Genomic DNA, 12,170 nt, shown 5'->3' with positions numbered 1-12,170 from the left:
GTACCTGTGCTACGTACTTAAAAATCCCAGAATTTAGGACCTTGTGAGGAACAGCTTTAGTTCGATGGGAAAAAAAAAAGCCTGCTGGTGGTGTGAGTTTCCTTCCTCTCCTTCTTAGTGATGCCCTTTCTAGTGTTCTGTAGAGTTCCAGGTTTAAGAACGCAGCCTTTTTGGAGTCAGTGGGGTGTTAATTCTGCCTACACGGGCTGGGTCCTGTGGGACTTGTCAGCGCTTTTATAATGGATTTAAGACAACTGCTTCTTTCCTTCCTTTAGGCTCACAGCTGGCAGCCCGGGATCAAGAATCCCTACCGTGGGGTGGTGGTGTGGCCCGTCCCTGAAAACGTTGAAATTACTGTCACGCTCTTTAAGGTATGTTGGGTTTTTATGTTTGTTTTTTTTAAAGCATAATCTTTTTTATTTCCTAAACAGCGTATGAAAAATTCCAGTTGGAAACATCAGATTATTATGACAAGGTCTAATCTGGCTGGGTTTAAATCATTAACTGCACAACCTTATGTCCCCAGCTTAAATCTGGGAGAGAAGGATGGGCTGTTCCCTGCCAGAGCTCGCTTTTGTAGCTTAGTTAACGCGCCGAAATATCCCCTTGAGCTGATTATGGTGAGCCATCGGCACAGAATTCAGTACGTGTGTAACCACACACGTAGTGCTGGGGGGGGCTGGCCATGGGTTAGAGTCTGGTTGGTTTTCTTTAAATGCTGTGAGCCAGAAGTTGTCAAAACTCAAGCCATTTCTAGGCTTCCTGGTTCAGCTGCAGCTCAGTGACCCTATTACTTACACCATTGATGACCAAACAGAACCCAGCTCTTAATTTTGAGTTATTTAGTGACCTACACAAACATCACAACGCTTACATGATCGCAGTCGTAGGAGTGGGTACAGAATCCCATGGGGTTGGAAGGGACCTCTGGAGATCATCTAGTCCAACCCCCTGCCAGAGCAGGTCCACCCAGAGCAGGTTGCACAGGAATGTGTCCAGGTGGGTTTGAATGTCTCCAGAGAAGGAGACTCCACCACCTCCCTGGGCAGCCTCTGCCAGGGCTCTGCCACCCTCACAGCAAAGAAGTTCCTCCTCAGGTTTAGGTGGAACTTCTTATGTACAAGTTTGTGCCCATTTCCTCTTGTCCTGTCCCTGGGCACCCCTGAAAAAAAGAAGTATTTATAAGCATTGATCAGATCCCCCCTCAGCCTTCTCTTCTCCAGACTAAAAAGACCCAAGTCCCTCAGCCGCTCCTCAGAAGAGAGATGCTCCAGGCCCCTCAGCATCCAACACGGAGTATCTGAGTAGTGCAGAGAATTACAAGATCATTTTTTTTCAGGAACTGGATTTGTTCTGTTAAAAAATAAGTTTGTTTGTGTGGCTGCAAAGCAGGAGGAGAAATTGATGGTTGGATGGTTGTGGTAGAACTTATTTCCCAAGTGTCATCGGGCAAAGCTCTTTTGACATAAAGATAAACCGTGCAGCTTTGCACGTGGGACCGTGCAGGAGACCGCTCAGGAGGCTGAGGATTCGGGGATTTTCATTCCATTAGTTCTTTCTTGTTCTTTATGGGATGTCTCCAGCTACACTCCACTTGGTCTTATTTATAATAACTCCCTTTACAGCTTAGGGCAAGAGTAAGATACTTCTTTCTAATTAGTCATATTTGTTTTTCTTTGTCTTGGGGACTTCCCTGAATAACTGCTTAGAAGTGGCTTCTGGTTTGCCTTAGAATGTGAATTTATTACTTGGTTCATTAAGCCTAAAAAGGGGGTTTCTCTCTTTTTTTTTCTTTTTGTCCTTGGGATCACTAGTGAACAGAAACTTCCCAGCTTGCCGGCCATGCTCACTCTTTAATAAATTTGCCCTCTCCTTAGCAGACACATGGTCTTTAACTGAGGTTCAAAAGTTCACTCACCAAAATTATTTGCCTTTGTGTGCTTCAAGGGCTCCTACGTGGATGAAGATGTTTGACACCATTAAACCACGCAGACTGTGCTGTGTGTCTCTGTGATCTGAATATGTTTACGTAACACAGTAAATGTTACTTAATTTTTTCTAACATTTAAAGCTGAACAGAAATGTACTACACAACTCTTGATTGTGTACACGGTAACGTGTTACGTGAAGAATGAGAAATTAAGTTCCTTTGGAGTGCAGCTCTGTGATGCTGTGCCTTTGGAGTAGAAGCATCTCCCAACCTTCTCCTGCCATCCCACCCTACCTTTTCATTCCTACCCATTCCTACCCTACACACCCACAAGGTCACATTGCTGGCTCATGGTCATCCTGTTGTCCACCAGGACTCCCAGGTCTTTTTTCATAGAGCTGCTCTCCAGCAGATCAACCTCCTACCTGTACTGGTGCGTGGGGTTGTTCCTCCCCAGGCGCAGGACCCTACACTTGCTGAAGGTCCCTTTGGGAGCTACTCCCCCTCGAAGGAGGGTGACTGCTGGTGGTGGTGGTGGTGGTGGTGTTGTTCAACCACCAGCAGTCATCCTCTTTCATTACAACCTGAGATGCGAGGAGAAGCTGCTGGCTCCACATCCACGCCAGCAGAGCCCACTGAGGGGGGCAGGTTGCCTACAGGAGAAGTTTGTAGCCATCACCAGTGACAAACGAGCAGCCTGGTGCTGGTTGGAATGGAAGGGAAAGAGCTGGCTCCAGAAGAGACAGCTTCGTGTTCAGGGAAATGATTCACGCGGCGGCGGCTGCGCGTTCGTAAGTGGCTGTTGAAATGTGTTGCTGGTAGGATTAGGAGATAAGTCGAGGTTTTCAAGTGCTGATGAGAACGTTAAGAGTATCCTCTCTGGACACTTGAGAGCTGGCGAGCAAAGCGCCTGGGATCAGTCAACAGACGAGATATTTCGCATTATCGGCACATCCCTATTTCGGGGGTGAGCTTGTTTCCTACAGTATATTTGTATTCCTTAGGCAAGCTGAGCTGGGTAGTGAAGAAACTCTAACCTTCATTTAGAAAGCTTTTCATTTCAAATAAATGAAAACTTTTTTTGTTTAATTTCACATAATTCTGGTAAAATTTCATAATGCTCTGAAGTCAGGTGGGAAAAAGCATCAAATGGCTATATTGATTCAGCTTCCCTTGACTGACTGGCTCCTGGCCATCCGGCCAGCTGAAGTGCTAATTACATGAATTTTTAAAAGTTCCATCTGTGCTGAAAGTTTAACTTCTTCCTTTGCCACGCTCTACGTTGGTGTTGGGTTTTTCAACCAAAATGGGGAGGAAGAAACATTGTGGAACAAGAAGCCTATTGTGCATTTTAAGTCAGTGATTTTGTATTGCTTTCTTAGAAAGATCCACAAATGCCAGGAAAGCGAGCTGAATTCCCATTTTTTTGTTGTTTCCATGGTTGCACTCCAAAAGTTCATTTTTGGAGTTCCTGCATTAGCAAGGCTTAGCCCTCCTATATGCAAGCTCTTATACTTTTCCGTGGTTTTATGTACAAACACATACTTGTGTCAACTGAGAGAGATTTTAAATGAGTAATTTTCACTGCCAGGTGAGCCCAGTGCTTTTCACAAAGCCAAGTGAACACCAGTTGTACTGTTAGGATTTAATTTGCAACGTCATTATTTTCTAGTTTAAAAGCAAAGTGAACTTCCCAAGCAAAAAAAAAAAATGTTTGTTCTTCTGGAGTAAGCGTGGACTTTGCTTCCCTGGATTACAACAAGCACCTGTTTTGTCAGTAATATACGTGATTTATCATGCAACATTGCATGTCCTATTGCAACAACAGGGGAGATTACCAGCTCTTCCTGCCAAAGTTTGGAAAAAAAAAGACATTTTTTTAAAGGTATGGCCTTCTGAGCACACAAACACACAAATACTTATGAATGAAAGAAGAATAAAATAGATGATAAGAGGAGGCTTGTATTGTTAAAAGTGTGCCCGTCCCTAAATAATCCAGGCTCAGAACATAATTGTTCCAGTTTAGGAGGAACTCTCTCCTGAGTTTGGAGGTTGGCTCAGCTGGACACCGTGAAGGATATTCCACAGTAGGAAAAACCAGGCTCTGGGGGTGAGACGAGATGTTGGGTGTCTTTGTGATACGAAAATCAGACACCGGAGGAGGCGAGCACACTTGCCCTCTAAATCATTCAATATCCAGTGTTAGCGTGGGGACTAATTGTAAAAAAAAAAGTATTTTATAAACAAATCAATGTCTATCCTTGTGGCCTGTGTAGTCTAGAGGCTGTAGAGGGGGGTGGGAGCTTGGCGGGGTGACGTTCAGGGACAATTCTGGCACCCTGTGCAGAGCTCCCTGCTTTCTGGGGGCTTATCACAAGCTGCCCAGAGCTGTATGAGGTTTTTTTTGGACTGATCAGGCCTCTGCCAGCAGCGCTGAAAGCGACAGGAATTGGGTCAGATTTTGAGACTTCTGCAGCTTCAAGCCAGCCACGTACAAAAGCGGAGGACAGATGCTGGAGCATCTGCTGTAGGTCACTGGCAGAGGAAGATCACAAACCCTGTCATCGTTTGATCTGATTCGTTATGACAGTCCTTAAGTAGCTGTTCCCCAAGAAGAAAGACAGAAGATTAAGGCTGGTATGAAGTGATCTAATTGAAAGGCAAGCTTCAAAAGCCAGGGAAGCTTAGGGAGGAGGCGTGGGGAGGGAAGGGACTAACGGTCTGAAGATCTTCTCCACCTGCTCTTGCTGCTGATGAGGGGAAGGAGCGATGTCTTGTTTGCTGCCATCTTTCCTTCACTCCTATTTGGAGGGTGTAGCGAGGTGGGAGTCTGTCTCTTCTCACAGGTAACAAGTAATAGGACAAGAGGAAACGGCTTCTAGTTGTGCCAGAGGAGGTTTAAGGTGGATATTAGGAAAAATTTCTTCACTGCAAGGTTCATCAAGCCTTGGAACAGGCTGCCCAGGGAAGTGGTGGAGTTGCCATCCCTGGAGGTATTTAAAAGACATGTAGATGTGGTGCTGAGGGACATGGGTTGGTGGTGGGCTTGGCAATGCTGGGTTAATGGTTGGCCTTGATCTTAAAGGTCTTTGCCAATCAAAAAGATTCTATGATTCTATTAGAAGAGATACAGAAGTAACTGAAGATAAATCAACTCGCTGCAGAAGGGTTACCTTCAGTCTTCTGAAACCACCCAATACACTGCAGAGTGGATCTCACCCTTGACAAAGCACCTTGCTGGATGTACTGGTGATGGGTTGAGCAGCAGAGAACAGAAAAATATGACAGACATATTCCTTGTTGCTCTTCCCTTGCCTGAGAAGAGTTGTCTGGTTTTGGGTAGTTGGCATGTGGATGGGCAGATTGGGGTCACAGAAATAAGCTGATGGGTGGGATTGCAGAGAAGAGCTTGTAGGACTGAGCTTGTTGAGGGCCAGCATATCTCCAGGAAAGTAGCTCACAGAGTTACTGGGAAGATGTGAGATGGCCTTAGGTAGGTTTTCACTGATAGATGAAAGTGCTCTACTGACCTTGAGAGGACAGTTCAAGAAATTATTATCTGAGGGTCTCACTGTTGGAGAACAGTAAGATGATGTCTTGTCCTTTGCACAGTTCCCTACTTTTGGCTTCTCACCTGAGCGTTACTTTGACTACTGAAGTCACCTTACCAGAAAAAAAATGAAAAGAAAAAGCGTAGGGAAAATGAAGAAGGCTCTAAAACTTGGTCGAAGATGCAGAAAAGGAGTGTCAGACTGAGAGGTGAATGCAGAGGGAAAGAGAAACAGGAGAACAGCGCCCATCACTTGATTATTTTTTACACAGTAAAGCAAGGAGGAACAACAAGCCGTTCAATCCATTTTCCCAAATGCTCACAGTTTTCAATGTAAGGTAAAACCATAATGAACGTTGGATAGAATGTAGTTCTGCATCTGTGGCATGTTGGTAAAGAAAATGAGCATTATCAAAAAAAAAGGTCACTTGCCAGCTCCCTTTGTGTTCCAGAAAGGTATGAGGGAGTTTTAGGTGTGTGGAGAACTGGGTCCAGTTCTGGGGCCACCAGTTCAAGAAGGAGAGGGTCCAGTGGAGGCTGTGAAGATGATGAGGGTCTGGAGCATCTCTCTTCTGAGGAGAGGCTGAGGGACTTGGGTCTTTTTAGTCTGGAGAAGAGGAGACTGAGAGGGGGCCTCATCAATGCTCAGCAATATCTATTGGGTGGTTGTCAAGAGGATGGGGCCAGACTCTTCTCAGTGGTGCCCGGTGACAGGACATGGGGCAACGGGCACAAACTGAAACATGGGAAATTCCATCTAAACATGAGGAAAAACTTCTTTGCTGTGAGGGTGGCAGAGCCCTGGCAGAGGCTGCCCAGGGAGGTGGTGGAGTCTCCTTCTCTGGAGACATTCAAACCCACCTGGACACGTTCCTGTGGGACCTGCTCTGGGTGGACCTGCTCTGGCAGGAGGTTGGACTAGATGATCTCCAGAGGTCCCTTCCAACCCCTGCCATTCTGTGATTCAGGCTGAGAAAAATACTGGAGGCAGGTTTTTCCCCTTGAGCTTTTCAGATAATGTTCATTATCGTTTGCTGTCAGGAAGGAGACATGTTTATAGGTCTTGTCTGTGGGAGTTTCCAGCAGCACATTTTCAGTGATTACTGGTATCTGTTGGCAGGTGAGGTGAGCTTCTGTGTGCTGTTATCAGGGAGGGTGTTCATACAGTGAAAATAACCATTACTCCTGGGTTTATTACTCTCTGCAATGGCATTTTTTTTCCCTGGGGAGTGGTCAGCTGGATAGTCCTCAAACAGCGATTTGCTAAATGTGTTGCACGAGTTTTACGTGGGACACGCCTGGAGAAGATGGGTCAGCCCATGAGGAAAGTTTGTGGTGTTAGGGGTTTTCACTGATTTCTCTTCTTCAAATGTGAAATGTGATGAAAGATGAGCCAGATTTATAGAAACGTCACTTTTTTTGTGGAGACCACCCATGGAAACGTTAGCCCCGAGGGTAAAATCGTGGTCACACAAGTCCCTGTTGCTGCTGATGGGAATGGGGTGTAAGTTCTGCAGAGGGATGGTGCCTGCTGCTCCCTGTCCCTCTAAGAACAGCATTTTAGTGACAAGAGTGAAGCCACTTGCCTGTCTGTTGCAAAGAAATGCTGAGGTCCATGTGTATAAGCTTATTGAGGGTTTTCTACTTCTAGAGGCATTTTAAGGCTAAACAAGAAATGTGGCTTTTATATATATATATATATATGGATTTATCTTTAGATCTGAAATATCTTACACACGTGCAAAGCATCCATATATTGTTAGCATATTTCATACTCTCCAGACTTTTGGAAAGGCTGTTCGTTAGAGAGGTCCTTGAAGCTTTTTATTTTGATTTTTTGTTCTGGGTAATTGGTAGGGAGTGTGGGAGGTAACACATTCGTGTTTATTTTTCAAAGGTGCTCAGGACTCACTTTCAAATGCACACGAAAATGTTGCACATTAAGAGATCTTTTCATTACACGGTGTTATTTTTGCTCCAGCAGATGATCAGAAATAATCAACCTTTGGAGGTGCGAGTCAACTCTAGTGGCATTATAGAAGAGCTTTGACTTTTCTTTATAGTTTATTGCTTTGCATGAGCAAAATAGCGATTGTTTTGTCTGTTCCATGGGATAAAACCCTGGTTGCAAGCAGTTCTAGGCAAACCTGCGAGCTTGCATTAATAGCTTTGGGGGGAGTTAGGAAAAAAAAAAAAAGGAGCAAGGAGTAGGATGAAATATTTGAGAGTTTAGACATTTGTTATGGAGCAGCTTATTAAAACATAAAGTGATTAATGATCCCATTAAATCTCATTATGTCATTTTGTGCTGTATCAAAGGAAGCAATTAAACAAAAAGGTAATTGCCCCAGGTTAACTCTTGAAAATTGTAAGTATTTAATAGCTGGATTACAGAAAATGATATCTTCAGAATTTATATAGGTAGAGCAAACTAGCAGTTATTGTGCACTTTATTTACATAATGCAGAATTTCACAAACCTGATTCATGTGATGGATATATAATTACATAATCTGATATTTACAAGTACATTAATTGGAACACGGAAATACTGGAGCATAATTTTGTATGTATCTACTCGCCCTTCTGTCTTTAGGGGTAACGGTATAATATGTGTTTCACACTCATTTGCAGTGTTTCAATTATTCTGATTTTTAATCTGTACAGATTTAATCATATGTAGAAAAAAATAAAATTTTGACATTGGTTTCTAGTAACATTTTCTTGCATTTTTTTAAATGAAACGATATCCCCCTGTTGGAGTGTAATGCTTTTTAAAAGGCATATTGCATGTGAGGGGTTCAACATCAGCTACTGCTGGTGGCCTGGTCCTTCTACTGACCCTGGGTCTGACCTCAAGGCAAAACTTCAGCGAAACGGGGTGGTTAAAGCGAAGAGTGAGATGGGATGAGCTGTAAAGGCTGGGTGTGAGGCTTGTAGAAAGGAAGGATGGTACTAATGGAGATGAACAAAGTAGAAGCAACATCTCTCAGTGGGATGAGACTTGCTCCAAGTTTGCCGACGACACCAAGCTCGGTGGCATGGTCGACATGCTGGAGGGAAGGGATGCCATCCAGAGGGACCTGGACAGGCTGGAGAGGTGGGCCCATGTGAACCTCATGAAGTTCAACCAGGCCAAGTGCAGGGTCCTGCGCCTCGGTCAGGGCAACCCCAGGGACAAATCCAGGCTGGGCAGAGAATGGCTGGATAGCAGCTGTGGGGAGAAGGACTTGGGGGTGTCGGTGGATGAGAAGCTCAACATGAGCTGGCAGTGCGTGCTGGCAGCCCAGAAAGCCAACCCCATCCTGGGCTGCATCAGGAGAAGTGTGGCCAGCAGGTCACAGGAGGTGATTCTACCCCTCTGCTCTGTGCTCACAAGACCCCACCTGGAGCTCTGTGTCCAGCTTTGGAGTCCTCAACACAGGAAGGACATGGACCTGTTGGAGCGGGTCCAGCGGAGGGCCACGAAGATGCTTAGAGGGATGGAGCACTTCTAGTGTGAAGACAGGCTGAGGGAGCTGGGGGTGTTCAGCCTGGAGAAGAGAAGGCTCCGGGGAGACCTTATAATGGCCTTCCAGGACTTAAAGGGGGCTACAGGAGAGATGGGGAGGGACTCTTTGTCAGGAAGTGCAGTGACAGGACAAGGGGTAAGGGTTTTAAATTGAAAGAGAGATTGAGCTGAGATGTGGGGAAGACATGATTGACTTGTGAGGGTGGTGAGAGCCTGGCCCAAGTTGCCCCGAGAAGCTGTGGCTGCCCCATCCCTGGAGGGGTTCAAGGGCAGGTTGAAGGGGTCTTGGAGCAGCCTGGTCTGGTGGGAGGTGTCCCTGCCCAGGGCAGGGGATTGGAATGAGATGCTCTTCAAGGTCCCTTCCAACTCTAACCATTCTATGATTCTCTCTAAGTGAGAGAATCTTCTGCTCTTTGTTACCTTAGAGCAGAAGATGGACCTGGCACAGTGCTTGGTGTAGGGTCCTGAGCAGGCTCCAAAGAACAGTGAGAAACCTCACGTATGTTGGTGGCAAATGCTAATTAGGGGGGGAGTGACGTTTACCTACAAGTGCCTATAGCATGCAAACGTCAGAGGCGAAGGAGTAATTGAGTGGTTTCCTGTAACTAGAAATAATTGAATAAAATTGAGGTGAGGCAAAATGAGGCTTCGTGTCAGAGGATGCCTGAAGTCACATTCTCTGAGTGCGAGAGGCTGTTGGACAAGAGCAGTGGAAGTTATTTTGTTACGGTTTGTGAGAACTAGGATTGGATGATAGATTAATGATATATATGCATTTTTAAAAAAGGTATTTTTTTTAAAGTAGGATCCTTGATAGAGGCATGAAGGGCGTGACTTAATGTCTCCACTGTTATCTTAATTTCAGACAACCCCAATACAGACTGCAGCGCTGGATTGAAAGCTCATTAAATTGGGAGCAAAGGGCCAATAAATGAATCTTGTTATTTATCTCCCTGTTGGTGAAAATGATTTTTTCTCCCTGGTATGTAAGGCAATAGAATTGTTGTGAAGTAAGGAATAGGTGAATAAGGTAAAATGAGGTGCCGTGTGGAGGCCGAGGGTCTCCGCTCCCGCTGATGGACGATCCGTGATGTCCTTGATCCCTGCTGTCAGTGTGGGCTTTCTCGTACATCTCCGCAAGGTGTAGCTTAATTGTGTTTATTTGGTAGGTGCAACTTAAAAATTAAAGTGAGATTTATCTTTCTTTTGCCCCGGATGCAAAGGAAAGAGAATTTACAGTCCTTTATCAGAATCGGCCCCCTGTTTGTATCTCTGTGGGTCTTTATTAGACCTTCATGGCAATTCTACACCAACTTGCTCGTCATCTGATTGACATCTGTTGAAGCCTACAACTCCCTAAAGTGTTTGCCTCTGTCCTTTTCGGTGGGTGTAAAATAATTCTATGAGTATATGAAAATCTTGGCTGAGTTACAATTTCTTGCACCCTGGATTATATTTAGACTTAAGTTCTCTGCTTTGTTTTTCTAGGATCCCCACGCCGAAGAGTTTGAAGACAAAGAATGGACATTTGTCATAGAGAATGTAAGCTGGAATGTTGTTGTTTTTTTGTTGTTGTTGTTGTTTTGGGTTTTTTAATACATGTAAGGTCATTTAAAAGATTGAAGGGTGTCTAAATGCTGAAAAAAAATGAGTAAAACGTGAGGTGCTGAATCACAGTAGAACCTTGCTTTGTAGCTATAAAGGCTTATTAAAATACCTACTTAAAATACAGGGGAGGGGAGCACTCTACTACACTGCTTAAATTCCATCCCTGTAAGCATCAGTCCTCCTTGCATTATTCTGCTATGAGCAATGGAGTAAACAAGTTGGAGCTGGGTTATGACTCATTGTTTTATGGGTTCTGACACATTATTTTTCTACGAGCAGGGGAGTGGACAAGTCAGAGCTGGGTTATGACATGGGGACATCCCCAGCAGCAGCCTGCCCTGCCTAGGTTTAAAGCCGCTCTTTAGCCAAGAGCAGGGTTTCATCCTACCCCGTGTTTGGTAGGTGAGGAGAAGGAGGCAGGGTGGAGAGGTGGGACCTGCCCATGGACACCTGAGGGAAGAGCAAGAGAGTAAAGATGAGCTCCCTGGGATCCACGGGCCTGCTCTCTCCATCCTGGGCACCCAGTGAGAACCTGGGAGGTGGCTCCTGTGAACCTCTGACTCCTCCGAGTCAGGAGCTCCCAGAGCTTCACGCAGAGCTGAGGGCTCTCCAAACAAGACGCTTTGCCAAAAGGCAGGGCTTAACGTTGCGTGGAGCAAGTGCTTCATCAAGTCCTTTTTTCCTTCCCCTTTTCCGCGGTGGCCCCCTCACCTGCTCTGCCTGGGGTTTCCTTGAAGAAGAGGAGAATTCTCCTTGAAATACATTTGAAAGGCCGGTGGTGTGAAGGTGGTGTCTTTCTCTCTCGTTAACACAGCTTCATTCTGGGCTGTTTCTCAGTAACATGGTGTATTTTTTATTTATGTTGCTTTTAAGCAACAACAAAAAAAATTGCTCCTCTGCTGTGTCGAAGTAGTGCCACGGAGAGCTGAAGCAGGAGAAAGCAATGGAATTTGCCTCTTATCCTTACTTTGCTTTTAAAAAAAAGCTGCTTTTCTTGTTGCTATCAGAAGCGATTTGGATGTCCAGAGCTAAGGTTTATTCTGATGACCAGTGGCTGAACGTTCAGAAGGGCTGAAAGCCAAGTGCTTAATTTATACTTTTGTTTTTAAATGTCAAGTTTCTATTTTCGTTTGAGACTTGTGAACGCAAAACCCAGTTTAGTTACTGTTTCCTGGAGTTTCCTTTTCTTTCTCACTTAGTTTATTTTAACGGGGGGGAAGTCTCCATCACCGATTGTCACTGCACAAGTGACTCCGGGTAAAACAAAGTGTGTTTCTCAGCCAACCCCTCTGGGTACAGCTGGGTTTCCTGGGGCGTTGCGGCAGGATTTTTTCAGAAGTTTATAGTGGGCATGTAGACCTTACTCTCACACATTTCTTTTTTTTTTTTTTTTCCCCTGCATCATCATATAATTATCTGGAGGAGGCAGTAGTTCTGCCTGCTCTTCTTGCTCTGCCCCAGAACTTCTCTGAGCTGCAGTGGGGATTGTGGGGTGGGAGGCTGCGTCAGTGGCTGTGGCCCAAAGCACTCCATCTCTGCCAAAACAGATGGAAACGGTTCCCGGATATATCA

The 12,170-nt window shown here is 45.2% G+C and overlaps 1 protein-coding gene across 1 annotated transcript in view; it reads left to right on the top strand.

The window, feature by feature from the left end:
- EHBP1 (EH domain binding protein 1) overlaps positions 1 to 12,170 on the top strand; it is a 237,690-nt gene that overhangs the window by 49,488 nt on the left and 176,032 nt on the right. Inside the window, exons 4-5 of the mRNA XM_014964420.1 lie at positions 276 to 371; positions 10,479 to 10,532. Of these exons, the coding sequence (XP_014819906.1) occupies positions 276 to 371; positions 10,479 to 10,532 (150 nt within the window). The remainder of the gene's footprint in view (positions 1 to 275; positions 372 to 10,478; positions 10,533 to 12,170) is intronic.

The sequence above is a fragment of the Calidris pugnax genome, unplaced genomic scaffold, assembly GCF_001431845.1.
Source record: "Calidris pugnax isolate Ruff unplaced genomic scaffold, ASM143184v1 scaffold219, whole genome shotgun sequence".
Classification (NCBI taxonomy): domain Eukaryota; kingdom Metazoa; phylum Chordata; class Aves; order Charadriiformes; family Scolopacidae; genus Calidris; species Calidris pugnax.
This window is presented reverse-complemented; position numbering and strand designations above follow the sequence as displayed.